The following is an 18,196-nucleotide window of genomic DNA, read 5'->3' as shown; positions in this document are numbered from 1 at the left end:
CAAGAGGCTTGCAACATACAGAAAGATGTCGGCAAGAAGGCAGGGTTGCTGCATGAAATCACAAGAACTTGAGGAAAGCAATGTGGGTGTTAGAGCTGCCCTCTCTTGCCTGAGTCTCTAGATATATCAATGTAGGTAAAAGGTAAAAAGGTTAAAGGACCCCTGGACGGTTAAGTCCAATCAAAGGCGACTATGGGGTTGCGGCGCTCATCTCGCTTTCAGGCCAAGGGAGTCAGTGTTTGTCCGCAGACAGCTTTCCGGGTCATGTGGCCAGCAAGACTAAACCGCTTCTGGTGCAACGGGACACCGTGACGGAAACCAGAGCACATGGAAACGCCGTTTACCTTCCCGCCGCAGTGGTACCTATTTATCTACTTGCACTGGCGTGCTTTCAAACTGCTAGGTTGGCAGGAGCTGGGACAGAGCAACGGGAGCTCACACCATCGCGGGGATTCGAACCACCGACCTTCCGATTGGCAAGCCCAAGAGGCTCGGTGGTTTAGACCAGTGATACATCCATGTCCATCGTGTTAATACAGCAGTTCACCAAGTCAGCCGTTCCCAGGTGGTCGCCCCCGGAGATGGTATGGGGTGGTGGGAATTGCAACCCAGAATCACCCAGAGGGCCGCAGACTCTAAAATCTTGTCTTAAGGATGGATAGATCAAAGGAAGACCCCCCCACCCAACACATGGAAGAGAAAGAGTGGCCGACATGGCAGATCCAGAAATGTGGCCCCCAGTTACGAGACAAAGGGAACTAAAATTTGTGTAATCGCAGGAAGTTTCAGCCACATCGTAGAATCATAGAATCATAGAGTTGGAAGAGACCACAAGGGCCATTGAATCCAACCCCCTGCCAAGCAGGAAACACCATCAGAGCACTCCTGACATATGGTTGTCAAGCCTCTGCTTAAAGACCTCCAAAGAAGGAGACTCCACCACACTCCTTGGCAGCAAATTCCACTGTCGAACAGCTCTTACTGTCAGGAAGTTCTTCCTAATGTTTAGGTGGAATCTTCTTTCTTGTAGTTTGGATCCATTGCTCCGTGTCTGCTTCTCTGGAGCAGCAGAAAACAACCTTTCTCCCTCCTCTATGTGACATCCTTTTCTATATTTGAACATGGCTATCATATCACCCCTTAACCTCCTCTTCTCCAGGCTAAACATGCCCAGCTCCCTTAGCCGTTCCTCATAGGGCATCGTTTCCAGGCCTTTGACCATTTTGGTTGCCCTCCTCTGGACACGTTCCAGTTTGTCAGTGTCCTTCTTGAACTGTGGTGCCCAGAACTGGACACAGTACTCCAGGTGAGGTCTGACCAGAGTCTTATAATCTTCTGTCCTTTAGTACACGCTATTGAAGGCACAACTGGACAGGGATCCAGGAAATCTGGTGCTGATGCTACTGGCGCTGGAGGCCTGAAATCTTCTATTCTAGGGGTTCCCAAATTTCCCCCCCACCCCAGTTGCTGAGGGTCTTAAATGATTTACCCCCCTGCCTGCTGCAGCAGTCATAAACTGCTTTGCTAGATGCTGCACGGTTTTAAATCGCATTGTTATTGCTTCCTCATTTTCATATATATTGGACCACAATTTGAAATTGTAGAATTGTAGGGTTGGGACCCTGAGGATCATCTAGTCTAACCCCCTGCAATGCAGCTGTCCCATACAGGGATCAAACCCGCAACTGTGGCGTTATCACCGCCATGCTCTAACCAGCTAGGCTATCCAGGCTCTTGTTCCACAAGACTCAAAATTGAAAAACAATATAGGACATAAAAGAAGCAACCAAAAGCCGATTAAAAATAAAATGTACGTGCCATCTCCCCTCTTCAAAGTTTCACATACACACCACAGACCACCCGGATGAACCTTGTGGACCATTGGTGGTTTGTAGACCACAGCGTGAGAAGCCCTATCCTATTCCAACAATACTCTAGCCCGGGGAGGTTCCCTTTCCTTAACAGGTCATTGCTGGCTTTCCCTGCCCCTCCCCCATACCTGGTGCTCATCATTCACAGCAGCAAGGTAGTTCAAGGTGCTCTGCATCTCCTCAGTGGAGAAGTTCCTGCAGAAGAACTCCTTGATCAGGCTGAAGAGGGATGTCTGCACCGTCTTGATGTCATCAGTTGCGATGGGCTTCTCCTTGTAAGTCCTGGGGGGGAGAGAGCAAGGGAGGGTCACCTAGAGGGGCTTGCTTTGCTGGGTCAAGACAGGAGGTCCACATGGTCCAGGAAAATTCAAAACAATAGGCATCAATGCAGAAAAATATTGGAGAAGAGCAAGGGGAGACTCTGCAGACACTTAAAGGTTGCGTAGTGATGTATGGAAGTGAGAGCTGGACCATAAAGAAGGCTGATCGCCAAAGAATTGATGGTTTTGAATTCTGGTGCTGGAGGAGACTCTTGAGAGTCCCATGGACTTCAAAAAGATTAAACCTCTCCATTCTGAAGGAAATCAGCCCTGAGTGCTCACTGGAAGGACAGCTCCTGAAGCTGAGACTCCAAGACTTTGGCCCCCTCATGAGAAGAGAAGACTCCCTGGAAAAGACCCTGGTGTTGGGAAAGATGGAGGGCACAAGGAGAAGGGGACGACGGAGGAAGAGATGGTTGGACAGTGTTCGCGCAGCTACCAGCATGAGTTTGACCAAACTGCAGGAGACAGTGGAAGACAGGAGTGCCTGGCGTGCTCTGGTCCAGGGGGTGACGAAGAGGCGGACACGACTAAACGACTAAACAACAACAAAGCTATTTCCACTGAGTTACCCAACATGGCCAACTTTATTCAACATTTTATTGCATCCCACCAAGTTTTCTGCAATATAAGGGGGTGACAAGAGCAGGTCAACAATAAATCACACCGAGTAAGTGGAGTGAACTCTTGTGTACATACTGCTTATGTACGCAATGACAGCAGCAAGGATGCTCCCCAAACAGTATTTCCTTCCTCACAATATAAGAAGATGCTCCAAACTCACCCGTAATACGTCCTGATGGAGTCTAGGATGTACTGCACGCCGTATTTCCTACGGATTCTCTGCTTGTGGTCCTTGATTACGTTCGACAGGTACTGGATGTGACCTATGAAGCACGGAGGTGGAAAGTGAAGGTAAAAAGAAAGGTAAAGGTAAAGGACCCCTGGATGCTTAAGTCCAGTCAAAGGCGGCTATGGGGTTGTGGTCCTCATCTCGCTTTCAGGCAGAGGAAGCCGGTCCACAGACAGCTTTCCAGTCATGTTGCCAGCAGGACTAAACTGCTTCTGGCGCAATGGGACAGCGTGACGGAAACCAGAGTGCATGGAAACGCCATTTACTTTCCCGTCGCAGTGGTACCTATTTATCTCCCGTATTTTTCCCTCTTTAAGACGCACCAGACCACAAGATGCACCTAGTTTTTGCAGGAGGAAAACAAGAAGAAAAATATTCTGAATCTCAGAAGCCAGAACAGCAAAAGGGATCACTGCAGTGAAAGCAGCAATCCCTCTTGCTGTTCTGGTTTCTGGGATAGCTGCGCAGCCTGCATTCACTCCATAAGACGCACACACATTTCCCCTTACTTTTTAGGAGGGAAAAAGCGAGTCTTATAGAGCAAAAAATACGGTACTTGCACTGGCGTGCTTTCGAACTGCTAGGTTGGCAGGAGCAGGGACCGAGAAACGGGAGCTCACTCCGTCGCAGGGATTCGAACCGCGGACCTTCTGATTGGCAAGCCCAAGAGGCTCAGTGGTTTAGACCACATCGTCATCTGAGGGAGGAGAGCCCAGCACAGGTGAGAAACAGGCTGCCTAATCTCCGATCAAAGCTGGCAGGCTTTCTGGGGCCATGTGTGCAGAACACCTGTCCAAAGGTTTGCTGGCATTACAGGTGCTGAACCACATGGAGGCCACTTTCAATCGCGCCACAACAACACCGGAAGCTGCCTAGGCCGAGTCAGATCACTGGTCCAACTAACTCAGGCTTGTCTACACTGAACGGCAGCTGAGATTCTCTGGGGCAGGGACTCCACCTTGCAGCTCTACTTGGGAATGTCAGGGATTGAACCGTGGACCTCCCGCATGCCAAAGCAGATAGAATAATAGAATTGTAGAGTTGCTGACCTTAAAGCCCTAAGTGGCCTCAGTCCAGTATACCTGAAGGAGCGTCTCCACCCCCCATTGTTCTGCCCGGACACTGAGGTCCAGCGCCGAGGGCCTTCTGGCGGTTCCCTTGCTGTGAGAAGCCAGGTTGCAGGGAACCAGGCAGAGGGCCTTCTCGGTGGTGGCACCCGCCCTGTGGAACGCCCTCTCACCAGATGTCAAAGAGAACAACAACTACCAGAATTTTAGAAGACACCTGAAGGCAGCCCTGTTTAGGGAAGCTTTTAATGTTTAATAGACTATTGTATTTTAATATTTGGTTGAAAGCCGCCCAGAGGGGCTGGGGAAACCCAGACAGATGGGCGGGGTATACAGTCATACCTCGAGTTGAATGCGCTTCAGGTTGAGCGCGTTCGAGTTGCGGTCCATGGCAACCCGGAAGTAAAGGAGCGCGTTACTTCCAGGTTTCACCGCTCGGGCAGACGCTCAAAATGACGTCATGCGCATGTGTGGCAGCGACGAAACGCGACCCATGCATGTGCAGACGCGCCGTCGTGTCTTGCGTTCAGTTCGGGATGCGAACGGGGCTCCGGAATGGTTCCCGTTCGCATCCCGAGGTACCATTGTAAATAATAAATTATTCTTATTATATTCTTATTATAATTTATCTTGATGCTATCCTATACCAATGAAGAGAACCAGTGCCCTATAGGAAATTGCTGTATACAAAGTCAGATCACTGGTGCACCAAACTAAATATTTTCTACACAGGCTGGTAGTGGTTCGCCAGAATTTCACAACAAGGGTCTCCCCCAGGTGTTTCCAGACATTGAACCCGGCACCTTCTGCACGAGAATCAAGCGCTCTACCACTGAACTGCAGCCTGTCCTAACACAGCCACACAAGCAACCTTCTACTGTGTTGGGGCGACAACACCACGAACCAGCAGGAGCACTTGAGTTCAGGTGCACAGCTTCAACCATGCCACCTGTCCGTCCCTGGGGCTGCAGGGGCTGGTCTAAGCTCACCCAATCGGACGGCAAAGTCGCTGTTGCTCCAGATCCGGAAGTCAAAGAGCAGGAACTGGTACAGGAGGTGCAGCAGAAAGTTGTGTCCTTCCGCGGCCACTTGCTCCATGACGATTTGAGAAGCCATCAGAACATTCATGTCCATCGTCTGGCTGGAGACCTGCAGGGCAGAAAAGATAAATCATGGCTGCCTGGTCAAAGAGAGGTGCAGCCAGGAGGCCACCTGGTTCTTCTCTTAGCCCTCCCCCTCTGTTCTTCCATTCCACCCTGTGAATCCAACAATATAGAAGTCTAAGCTGGACGCTCCAAGCTTAGACTGTGTGGTTTATAAGCAAGCCATATTTGTCTTTCTATACAAATAATTTAGATACACCGACCACTTGGGAACCCAAATTACATTGCCTGTGTTTTCTCGCTGCTGTATGGAAAAGCACATGAACCTGACCTTCAAAGAGTTTGTAAGTAAACCACTTTTAACTCAACAAACGTGTGCTCTTTCCATGCAAAAGGAAGTGGGGAACTTTGGGAGCAGGTGAGAAGGGGAGATTTGAAGGTCTAGCAGCCTATATTTCGACGCTACGCTTTGCTGAACCTTTTGTGATATTAAATCTCTGCTGGGATTCTCTCACCAAAGAGTACTTGCCCCAAACCTGGTCTCTGGCATCTAGGGAATTCTCCCTTTTATTACAGCTCGTATTTCCCCCTTTAACCAAAATGCAAAATGCCAACACATTTCACCTGGAGAAGTCAGATACCCTGATCAATCTGACCAAGCCTGGCACCAGCATGGAATCGCTTACCTTCTGAAGAAGCGCTCCGATGATGGCTGGCCCCTGGCATTGGACCAGGCTTTCCTGGTTGACTGGGTGACAATGGATGAAATTCTTAATCAGCAGCAGGAATGCAGCTACCCCGTTCCTTTCCAGTCTACCTTCTGTGGGTGGAGGGGGAAAGAAAACTGTTTTGAAGGAAAGGATCTTTGACCCATGAGAGAGGGAGGGCTGGCAGGAGCTAACAGTTTCAGGTTAAGAACGGACCTCCGGAACGAATAAAGTTCTTAACCCGAGGTACCACTGTAGCTGGTCAAGGGAGCCATGGACTCAAAGAGGTTGAAAACCTCTGCCACAAAGCTTTAATATTCATTAAAAGCAATAATTTAAAATGAGCCTTTATATAGCAATGGGGTGAAGTGAGGTTCAACAGAGGTGGACAGGAATGCGTTGCTTTAAAATACAGTTTTGTTTTTTAAAGGTACAGTGGTACCTCCAGTTAAGAACTTAATTTGTTCTGGAGGTCCGTTTTTAACCTGAAACTGTTCTTAACCTGAGGTACCACTTTACCATGGGGCTCCTGCTGCCGCCGTGCAATTTCTGTTCTCATCCTGAAATAAAGTTCTTAACCCGAGGTACTATTTCTAGGTTAGCAGAGTCTGTAACCCGAAGCATCTGTAACCTGAGGTACCACAGTAATTTAGTTGCATACCATGATTTTTGAAATACAGTCGTACCTTGGCTCCCGAATGCCTTGCGACTCGAACGTTTTGGCTCCTGAACGCTGCAAACCCAGAAGTGAGTGTTCTGGTTTGCGAATATTCTTTGGAACCCGAATGTCCAACGCTGCTTCTGATTGGCTGCAGGAGCCTCCTGCTGCCAATCGGAAGCCACGCCTTGGTTTCCAAACTTTTTGGAAGTCAAATGGACTTCCGGAACGGATCCTGTTCTACTTCCGAGGTACCACTGAACGGAATGGGATCTGTTCCGGAGCCCCGTTCGCATCCAGAAGCAAATGCAACCCGCGTCTGCACGTGTTGTGATTCCCCGCTTCCATGCATGCACATGCCGTCATTTTGAGCGTCTGCGCACGCGGCGAAACCTGGCACTGGACCAGGCTCTCCTGGTTCCGTAACTTCCAGGTCGCCGCAGAGTGCGACCCGTAAGCGCTCAACCTGAAGCAACTTCAACCCGAGGTATAACTGTACTGCATAAAATCAGGAGGACAAGTGTCGTGGTACCAAATTAAAAGACTGACAAACAAACAAACAAACAAACAAACAAACAAACAAACAAACGGTTTTACACAAAATTCAGTATGGATACCTCGATAACCGGAGGATTTCCCCAGCGGGATGACCATGCCCTGGGCGTTGCGAGAAGAGGTCAACTCTGGGCCCACCAAGTCGTGGGTTTCCTGGTGGTCTTCAGACTCTTTCCTCTGAGACGCCACCTGGTCCAGGAGGGGGAGCAGCACCCCCATTCCACCGACGCAATTCACCACGTCCTGCAAGAACCACAAAGCCCTGTGAGACCATCAGAGGGCCCTCCCCCAGACTGGTGGGATCGCCAAGGATGTGATCTATGGGGAGCTGGCTTCTGGCACCAGGCCTCTGGGCGGGCCAACTCTGCGCCGCAAAGATGTCGGCAAATGCATCAGGAAGGGTGGCAACACCAACCACACCCTGTGGGAACCCTGACCACAGAGCCTGGAGACAAGAAAGGTTGTGTATCCATAGCAGTGACCTGGTGCATCTGCAGGAGCACAACCGGACGCCTTCACCTGCAACAAAACATGTCTCTCCCATATCTCTCTACATCTTTCCCATGTCTCTCTACAGCCACAGCAGGCGCCGCAACCACCCAACAGTTTGGCCTCACCCCCAAAGGAGCATTGGTTTGCACCATTGGTTTGCACCGGAGACTCAGGAACATTCTTTCATATGTGGTGGACATGTAGGAAAATACAGGTATTCTGGGAGAGTATACATGCAGAACTGCAAAAAATGCTAAAGATCTCTTTCAATAAAAAACCAGAGGGAATTCCTCCTGGGAATAACAGATTTGGATATTCCACAAAAGAGGAAGGGTATCTTTTTATATGCGACGGCGGCAGCAAGAGTTTTGATCGCAGCAAAATGGAAGAGTAATGAAATCCCCTCTATACAAGATTGGATCCAAAAGCTGACAGAATATGCCGAATTAAATGGTTTATCAGAAAAAAATAAACAATAAATCAAAACAGGAATTTGTTTCAAAATGGGAGGTTTTCAAAGAATATCTGAAAAATAAATATAGTAGTTTAAATTCTGTTGCAGCATTCGAGGAACTTCAGTAATAGTTGCTAGGTAGATAGAAGAAACTAGATTTATTGAAAATAAGTTTAATTATGAAAAAAGTGTATTGGCAATAAGTAATATGAATTTGAAATATGGAACAGTCGGGAAGTTGGGTCTTTAGTGTTAAGACCAATAGATGTTTTATTGTTTGCCAAGAAAATTATGTGTCTATGGTTATTTTTGTAATTTGTGTGTAATTTGGTATTTGTGTTTTTTTGTGTGTGTTTTTGTGTGTTTTTTTCTTTGTTGTATTATTTATAACTTTTCAATAACTTTTTTTATTAAAAAAAAAAAAACGGAGTCAAGAGGTGACCCGCCCAACGGCTGCTGCGTCACGACACCGGTACCTTGACATCCCAGTTCACCACTTTGTGTCCAGTCAGCCTCCCGTCAAAGAAGTGGTTCGGGGAAAGGTCCAGGCAGATGTTGTTCTTGCAGGCCTAGAAAGTCACACGAGAGGAAGGGGAAGTGGAAACTTAAGTATAAAGCTCTCGGTTTGGGGAACTCACAGGCTTTGTGAAAGAGGACACGTCCAAGCATGTGGAATAATAATAATAATAATAATAATAATAATAATATATGATTTATACTCTGCCCAGCTGGCTGGGTTTCCCCAGCCACTCTGGGCGGCTTCCAGCAAAATATGAAAATACAACAACTCATCAAATATTAAAAGCTTCCCTAAACAGGGCTGCCTTCAGATGTCTTCTAAAAGTCAGATAGTTGTTTATTTCCTTGACATCTGATGGGAGGGTGTTCCACAGGGTGGGCACCACCACTGAGAAGGCCCTCTGCCTGGTTCCCTGTAACCCCACTTCTCACAGGGAGTGAACTGCCAGAAGGCCCTCGGAGCTGGACCTCAGTGTCCAGGCTGAATGATGAGGGTGGAGATGCTATGTCAGGTATACTGGACCAAGGCCGTTTAGGGCTTTCAAGGTCAGCACCAACACTTTGAATTGTGCCTGGAAACGTCCTGGGCACCAATGTTGGTGTTTCAGGACCGGTGTTATATGGTCTCAGTGGCTGCTCCCAGTCACCAGTCTAGCTGCCGCATTCTGGATTAGTTGTAGTTTCCGGGACACCTTCAAAGGTAGCCCCACGCAGAGCACATTACAGTAGTCCAAGCGGTAGATAACCAGAGCATGCACCACTCTGGCTGGACAGTCTGCTGGCAGGAAGGGTCTCATCCAGCGTACCAGATGGAGCTGGTAGACAGTTGCCCTGCGCCTCCATGGACAGCTGTAAGTCCAAAATGGCTCCCAGGCTGCGCACCTTGGGACTTGTCGCTTCTTAGAGAGGGCTGAGGGATGCTCCTGCAGTGATGCTCACCTGTGGTGTGTAATACAGCAGCAATTTGCTGCCGAGCTCCAGGAAATCCCCTTCCGGCTTAAAGGGCGACGTCACATTTGGTCCCGAGGAGTAGAGCGCCTTCACCTGAGCAGGCTGGAGGACTTCGTAGAAGATGGAGACGGAGCCCAGGTGACCCTCTAGGGAGGTGGGAACCCCCCACTCCGTGTCCTGGCTGCCGGCCACCGTGACCGAAACCACGCCTTCCCGGGGGGGCTGCGGGGGGATGGGCGTCCAGGCGTGGGGGGCCAGGGAGGCCGGGAACGATTGGGAGCGGTTGAGCGAGGGGTGGGATGGGAAGCCCAGGTCCGGCGAGTGGGACGGGGAGGGGTGGACGGCGGAGGTGGTGGTGGTCCGGTGGCCGGCTGAGCCGATGCAGCAGGAGGTGAACGACTAGGAGAGAAGATTTGCAAAAAATAAAATAAATAAATAGGTGTATTCGCACGTGGAGCATCATTTTTGCTCCAGCCTCGTTGCAAACGCGGCGGCCAGCCACCAAGACTTTTTGCCTATGCCCACTCTACAGCCGGGCAAGGCTGTTCTCTTTCAGCCGGGCCAGGGTCTCTAACCAAAGCAATGGGGAGTTAGAGGACGGCGCGGCAAAGTTGTGGGGTCTGCAGGGCTAGAAAAAGCACCCCCCGCAAACTCCACACACATCTGCCGGGGGGCTCAGGAGAGCGTTTGCAGGGTTACATCAGCTCCCCCCCCCCGGGTGGATAAAAATCAATGATTTTAAAAAATAAATCGGATTTAAATCTGATTTAAAAAAAACACACGAATGTTTGGTTGTGCTTAGACTAACCTTGTGAAGAATACCGAGAACACACAGATTAGATAGACTACGAAAGAATTTAAGGAAAGGAAGTGACTGAAGAACAGATGTAAAGGTGAATTAGATAACCAAGAGGCGCTGGGTGAATGCGGTGGAAGTCTTTCATAATATTTTAACTAGGATTTATATATTGTAATGTTTGAAGCCTGAATTTGGAATTATTGCTTATGAAAAGTATTTTTTCTCTTCATCCTTTTCTTTCTTTTATTTTTCGTCTTCTTTTCTAGTCTGCATTCTGGAAAATTGTACGGTTATGTGTTGTTTCTATTTCTTTTCATTTTTTTGTAACATCGAATAAAATCTAATAAAATAAATAAAAATAAAATAAAATGCTTTTGGAGGAGAAATGTCATGCTCTTCCACAGGTTTCCGTAAGATTATTTGGGGCAGTTTTTTCTAACGAGAAGGTATTATCACGGATGCTTGTTTTTGCAGTACTCAAAAGGGTGAATTTGTGTCTGGAGAGGTAACATGCCTTTTCTTCACAGGAAAAATGTTATAAAATAAACATACAGTGTTGAGGAAGAAACCTTAATCCCATTGTTCCTTTGCACATTTATGTACACAGAATCAACCCCTCACCTCTTAAATGCCAAGTTCCAAGAGGTTCAATTAATAGATTGTTTGGAGTGGATTAGGTCTGCACAAGTACCGTATTTTTCGCTCTATAGGACGCACTTTTTCCCCTCCAAAAATGAAGGGGAAATGTGTGTGCATCCTATGGGGCGAATGCAGGCTTTCGTTGAAGCCTGGAGAGCGAGAGGGGTCGGGGAGCACCGACCCCTCTCGCTCTCCAGGCTTCAGGAAGCTATCTGCAAGCCGTGGGAGCCCGGCGCGAAGTTGCACAGCTCTCCCACGGCTTGCGGACAGCTGCGCGAAGCTCGAAGCATGGGGCGAGCTGAGCTCAGCGCGCCCCAGGCTTCAGGATGCAGGCAGCTCTCCGCAAGCCTGGGGAGACTGGCGCGACTTCCCGCCGGGCTCCCTAGGCTTGCGGATAGCAGCCTGTTCTGGGGGCTGGGGTCGGGGGAAGCTCAGGCTTCCCCTATCCCAGCCCCGTGCCGGGAGGGGGGGGGAATAATTTTTTTCTTTATTCCCCCGCAAAAAACCTAGGTGCGCCCTATGGGCCAGTGTGCCCTATGGGGCGAAAAATACGGTAGTCAAGTGTGAAGCAGTAAAAATGAAAGTGCAACCTTGTGAGCAGAATACTCCACATGTCTTGGCATCTTTGTGTAATCATTGTGCAAGTTTGTTATTCCAAAAATGAAACCTTTATCTGGTAGTAAATACTAAGGTTATACCAGCAAGAATGAGTCCTTCTGTAAGAAAACTACTGGGTAGTGATTTAAATCGATTTGCTTTAAATCAAATCCACCCTGCTTCCCGCTGCCCTCGTGGACTACAATTCCCATCAGTCCCAGCTTGTGTGGCTGTGGTCGCGTTCCCTGGAACTGCAAACCCCCATCAAAACTGGGGCGTCCTTCCTGGAAGATCAACAACACGCTTTGCTGGGTTTACGACGACAGCAGGGAACATCGAACCTGTTCCTTGCAAGCTGGATTAAATGAACCAGATTGGGTGGCGCAACACCGGACCCCAAATACTGGGCCCCCTCCTTTCCCAGCCTTTTTTGGGGGTCCTGAATGGCACCTTACACAGAAGTCAGACCATTGCTTCACCCAACCCAGTGCACCCCACTTTGACTTGCAAGAGTTCTCCAGCAGCTCTGGCACGGAGCTTTCCCTCGATCCTGCAACATCTTTCATTTTACCTGGCTCCACCATCAGCTCAGAAACTTCATTCTCTCGCCAGGAGCCAGGGTGGATTTGATGTAAATCACGATTTAAATCACTAGTCAGAAAGACTTGATTTAAATAATTTTTTTTACAGAAAGACTCATTCTTGCTGGTATAATCTTAATATTTACGATGAGACGAAAGTTTCATTTTATGGAATAATAAATTTTCAGAGTAGTTTTTACAGTTATATCAAATATTACAAATTTGGTTTTACTGTTAGAAATACACAGACAGATAACTATGAAATTATGGTGAGGTTTAATAAGTTTAACTGTTTATATTCGGACACCTTTTTCGCTGTACTTGATTATAATCGTTTCCTTAAGAACAATTTAAACAATTTATTTAACTAAAACAATCACATCATAGCATATGTATCCATGTTTGTTAACTGATGTGGTTAAATGTGATTTTTTTAAAGAACAAAACTGAGTTTTAGCACACATGGAAAGCTTAAAACAAATCCTTATTTCCTGATGAATAGCCTTTGGACTAGAATGTAACTTAAATAGAAAACTAACTTTAGAAAGATGTTTCCTCCAAAAGCATTTTATTTTAAAAATCCAATTTAAATAAAAAAAAATTCGATTTAAATTTTTAAAAATCCTTTTTTTTTTAATAAAAAAATTCCTTGATTTTTATTCACCCTGCCAGGAGCCGCTGCCTGTTTTTTTGCCCTCTCTTCTCCTGGGGTTTGCTTCCTCTACCCTTTCCAAGGACAGTCTTAATATGTTGTGGTTTTTTTTTAAATGTATTTTTATTAAAGATTTTTTTGATTTACAAACGTATGTGTAATGTCTCTCTCTTGTATTTTTACCATGTAACATTTTTACAAATCAGTTTCATTTGTTGAGACATTAGGAAGAAAAGGGGGAAAGAGATGGGTGAGGGTGGAGTCGATGTTTCTATTTTACTTAATATATGTGGGGTTTTGTGTCAGCGTCGCATGTGCAGCTTCTCTGCTGTTCACTTGTGTTCCTTTGGTGGTGAGAGAGGTTGGGGTTGTCCCATGGTGTGGTTGTTCATTTGTGGTTGGCTGCGGTGGTCTTTGTTTTCACGTGTGAGTGGGGTGGGTGGGTGTTTTGGATCAGGTTCGCCATATTGATCTGTATGCTGTTGGTGGATTGTTGACGTTGTCTTGTTGGGCTGTGTATGTGATACAGGGGAGCCATAGCGGGGTGAAGGCGTCGTCTTCTGTTTGTCCCTGTGTCAGTTTCAATTTATTGGTTACAGTTTTTTGGTTGTCGTCCCCCCCTCCCCGACCGACATAATTACAGTTCCCACAAATCAGGAGGGGTTGCGGGAAGAGCCTCTACCTCGCCCAGGGAGGGGAACCGCAGTTGAGCCGTCTTCCGGAGTTCCCCGTCCACGTAGATGTTCACGAGGTTCTGGCCGAAGGGACGGCGGCCCGTGATGTGGACGACATCGACGCAGTGCTGTTTTTTTTTGGGGGGGGGAGAGAGTTGAAGGAGGCATTTATGGGTCCATCGAGCAACGTATTCCGCTCAAACAGCACCTGCGCAGTTCAGTACACTGGTATCTTGGTTCTCAAACTTACCGTATTTTTCGCTCCATAAGAAGAGAAGAAGAAGAATTTGGATTTGATATCCCGCTTTATCACTACCCGAAGGAGTCTCAAAGCAGCTAGCAATCTCCTTTCCCTTCCTCCCCCACAACAAACACTCTGTGAGGTGAGTGGGGCTGAGAGACTTCAAAGAAGTATGACTAACCCAAGGTAACCCAGCAGCTGCATGTGGAGGAGCGGGGAAGCGAACCCGGTTCCCCAGATTACGAGTCCACCGCTCTTAACCACTACACCACGCTGGCTCCCATAGAGAATAAGCATCACAAAGCTATGTTTTGGGTTTGTTTGTTTTTTTCAGTGCAATGGATCTGAATTTCCTTCTATCTTATGCAAAAAATCCCAAACCTCAGTTTAGCCAGAGGAAGGCCTATAGCCATGTTCTGAAATTATTGACGACAGTTCATTTTTTGTTGCTCAACCAATTTTATTGCCTGTCTATAACCTACAGGCTTCAAAGCTGACCAGAGTAACATGTGTGGTCCAGATAATTCGCTCGACTCAGAGTGAGATTGTCTCTCTCTCTCTCTCTCTCTCTCTCTCTCTCTCTCGGCGTGTGTCTGTATTTCTGCTGCCTATGGTGCTGGAGGAGACTCTTGAGAGTCCCATGGACTGCAAGAAGATCAAACCTCTCCATTCTTAGGGAAATCAGCCCTGAGTGCTCACTGGAAGGACAGATCGTGAAGCTGAGGCTCCAATACTTTGGCCAGCTCATGAGAAGAGAAGAGTCCCTGGAAAAGACCCTGATGTTGGGAAAGATGGAGGGCACAAGGAGAAGGGGACGACAGAGGACGAGATGGTTGGACGGTGTTCTCGAAGCTCCCAGCATGAGTTTGACCAAACTGCGGGAGGCAGTGGAAGACAGAAGTGCCTGGTATGCTCTGGTCCAGGGGGTCACGAAGAGTCGGACATGACTAAATGACTAAACACCACCACCACCACCACACTGGCTCTCATAAAAGACACACTCCCCCCCCAAAAAAGTAAGGGGGATTGTCTGTGCGTCTTATGGAGCGAATGCACTGGGCGGAAGAGGGATCCCTCGGCTGCCGCTGCAGTTGCAAGCTGAGAGATGCCTCCGCAGCCGGAGCCATGGCTCCCGTCCGTCGCTCGCTGTGAACCCAGCTCTCGCTTTTATTGCTTTAAAGCGAGAGCTGCGCAGAGCATGTCAGCGGCTCTTCCTCTGCTGGCTTTACAATGAGCCGGAAGGAGGGACGGACAGCAACCCTTTCCGCCCCTCCTCCCAGCTGACTGTAATTCAAGCAAAGGGAGAGCCGCTTACATGGCTCCTGTCCCGGCGTCTCGTCCTCATCTTTCGCTCTGGTTCCGGCGTCACCTCTGAGGGGAGGCAAGGCAGCTGCCTGCCACAGGCACGCACCAATGTGAGCTCTCCCTCCATCCCCTCCTCCATCCCGCTCGCTGTTTTGGCTTGTGCCATGGCCGCGTGCAACCCATCTGGCAGGGAGAGGTTGCGCGCAGCCTGTAGGCTTCTCTTTGGGGCTGGGGCTGGGGGGGGGGAAATAATGATATTCTTGTAAAGAAGCTGGTAAAATGCGGTCTTGACTATGCTACCACTCAGTGGATTTGTAACTGGCTGACTGACCGAACCCAAAGGGTGCTCATCAATGGTTCCTCTTCAATCTTGGAGAAGAGTGACTAGTGGGGTGCCACAGGGTTCTGTCTTGGGCCCGGTCTTATTCAACATCTTTATCAACGACTTGGATGATGGACTCAAGGGCATCCTGATCAAATTTGCAGATGACACCAAACTGGGAGGGGTGGCTAACACCCCAGAGGACAGGATCACACTTCAAAACGACCTTGACAGATTAGAGAACTGGGCCAAAACAAACAAGATGAATTTTAACAGGGAGAAATGTAAAGTATTGCACTTGGGCAAAAAAAAAATGAGAGGCACAAATACAAGATGGGTGACACCTGGCTTGAGAGCAGTACATGTGAAAAGGATCTAGGAGTCTTGGTTGACCACAAACTTGACATGAGCCAACAGTGTGACGCGGCAGCTAAAAAAGCCAATGCAATTCTGGGCTGCATCAATAGGAGTATAGCATCTAGATCAAGGGAAGTAATTGTGCCACTGTATTCTGCTCTGGTCAGACCTCACCTGGAGTACTGTGTCCAGTTCTGGGCACCACAGTTCAAGAAGGACACTGACAAACTGGAACGTGTCCAGAGGAGGGCAACCAAAATGGTCAAAGGCCTGGAAACGATGCCTTATGAGGAACGGCTAAGGGAGCTGGGCATGTTTAGCCTGGAGAAGAGGAGGTTAAGGGGTGATATGATAGCCATGTTCAAATATATAAAAGGATGTCACATAGAGGAGGGAGAAAGGTTGTTTTCTGCTGCTCCAGAGAAGCGGACACGGAGCAATGGATCCAAACTACAAGAAAGAAGATTCCACCTAAACATTAGGAAGAACTTCCTGACAGTAAGAGCTGTTTGACAGTGGAATTTGCTGCCAAGGAGTGTGGTGGAGTCTCCTTCTTTGGAGGTCTTTAAGCGGAGGCTTGACAACCATATGTCAGGAGTGCTCTGATGGTGTTTCCTGCTTGGCAGGGGGTTGGACTCGATGGCCCTTGTGGTCTCTTCCAACTCTATGATTCTATGATTCTAGGATAAGATTTTTTTTTCTTGATTTCCCCCTCTAAAAACTAGGTGCGCCCTATGGTCTGGTGAGCATATGGAGCGAAAAAATATGGCATTTCCCCCTTGTTTTCCTCCTCTAAAAACTTACAGACATTCTGCTCTGCTCTGACAACACCAAGAAACAACAAAGCTCAGCTTCTTCATGGCTCTCATTTGCAGCGGCACGTATCTCACATTTACACCGATAATCCCAATAGGGGCACAGAGGCAGGATTAAGGGCGCCAAGGGATCTAGTTGCGGCCAGGTCTGCTCCAGCCCCTTACTCACCCAGGCTGCATCGTTGAACGGAAACTCTTGCAGGGCCACCGTCATGTACTCCTTTTTGGTGCAGACAGCCACCACCAGCATCCCGTCGGCTGTGAAGAAGGCCTCAAAGCCCGTCCCATTCGTGGTGAAGAAGCTGGGGGGGTCGAAGGACAGGGTAGGTTACAAGCTGGCCGGAGGGATTTCTCCCTTGCTCACAGGAGCCATACTGAGACCCAGTGCCGGATTCACGTATAAGCTAAACGAGCTATAGCTTAGAGCCCCACTCTCTTGGGGCCCTAAAAAAATGAAAGGGAAAAAAATCTGGATGTACATTTCCAAAATATAAGATAAAATGAAACCTACACCATTTTAAGTTACAGCTTAATACAGTGGTACCTCGGGTTAAGTATTTAATTTGTTCCGGAGGACCGGTCTTAACCTGAAACTGTTCTTAACGTGAAGCACCACTTTAGCTAATGGGGCCTCCTGCTGCCGCCGTGCCGCCGGAGCACAATTTCTGTTCTTATCCTGAAGCAAAGTTCTTAACCTGAAGCACTATTTCTGGCTTAGCGGAGTCTGTAACCTGAAGCGTCTGTAACCCGAGGTACCACTGTAATTATTTCATTATTAATATACTCCTTCTTAAGTGTGTTTCAGTTCAACAATTATTTGGATAAAATACATATTTTGTTATGTGCAAATGGCTTTAGGTTCCCTGTTTAGGGAAGCTTTTAATGTTTGACAGTCTATTGTATTTTAATATTTTGTTGGAAGTCCCCAGAGTGGCTGGGGAAACCCATCCAGATGGGCAGGGTATAAATAATAAAATAATAATAATAATGTCCATAAATTACCATATAGCATATATTCAACAGTGACAATTTGTTGTTGACAAAGGACAGCTGGACATATAAAGGGCCCCATTACCTTCCGGCCCTGCTGAGACCCCCACACCGAGGGCACCAGGGATCCATAACAGGGTGTTCCTGGGGATGGGGGAAAACTTAGAATCATAGAATCATCATAGAGTTGGAAGAGACCCCAAGGGCCATCGAGTCCAACCCCCTGCCAAGCAGGAAACACCATCAGAGCACTCCTGACATATGGTTGTCAAGCCTCTGCTTAAAGACCTCCAAAGAAGGAGACTCCACCACACTCCTTGGCAGCAAATTCCACTGTCAAACAGCTCTTACTGTCAGGAAGTTCTTCCTAAGGTTTAGGTGGAATCTTCTTTCTTGTAGTTTGGATCCATTGCTCCGTGTCCGCTTCTCTGGAGCAGCAGAAAACAACCTTTCTCCCTCCTCTATGTGACATCCTTTTATATATTTGAACATGGCTATCATATCACCCCTTAACCTCCTCTTCTCCAGGCTAAACATGCCCAGCTCCCTTAGCCACTCCTCATAAGGCATCGATCGTTTCCAGGCCTTTGACCATTTTGGTTGCCCTCCTCTGGACACGTTCCAGTTTGTCAGTGTCCTTCTTGAACTGTGGTGCCCAGAACTGGACATAGTAC

At 47.9% G+C, this 18,196-nt stretch overlaps 1 protein-coding gene across 9 annotated transcripts in view; it reads right to left on the bottom strand.

Moving 5' to 3' along the window:
• The window catches only part of NBEAL2 (neurobeachin like 2), a 202,455-nt gene that overhangs the window by 48,255 nt on the left and 136,004 nt on the right, over window positions 1–18,196 (bottom strand). For all 9 annotated transcript variants that reach the window (XM_081931352.1, XM_081931354.1, XM_081931356.1 and 6 more), the window contains 9 exons: window positions 16,702–16,834; window positions 13,501–13,620; window positions 9,539–9,949; window positions 8,557–8,649; window positions 7,197–7,377; window positions 5,901–6,034; window positions 5,101–5,260; window positions 2,976–3,078; window positions 2,000–2,153 (listed from right to left, as the gene is read on the bottom strand). In XM_081931352.1, coding sequence (XP_081787478.1) covers window positions 2,000–2,153; window positions 2,976–3,078; window positions 5,101–5,260; window positions 5,901–6,034; window positions 7,197–7,377; window positions 8,557–8,649; window positions 9,539–9,949; window positions 13,501–13,620; window positions 16,702–16,834 — 1,489 coding nt within the window. The remainder of the gene's footprint in view (window positions 1–1,999; window positions 2,154–2,975; window positions 3,079–5,100; window positions 5,261–5,900; window positions 6,035–7,196; window positions 7,378–8,556; window positions 8,650–9,538; window positions 9,950–13,500; window positions 13,621–16,701; window positions 16,835–18,196) is intronic.

This window comes from Podarcis melisellensis (assembly GCF_964234715.1).
Source record: "Podarcis melisellensis genome assembly, chromosome: 12".
NCBI lineage: Eukaryota > Metazoa > Chordata > Lepidosauria > Squamata > Lacertidae > Podarcis > Podarcis melisellensis.
The sequence above is the reverse complement of the archived record's forward strand: the minus strand, read 5'-3'. Positions and strand labels throughout refer to the sequence as shown.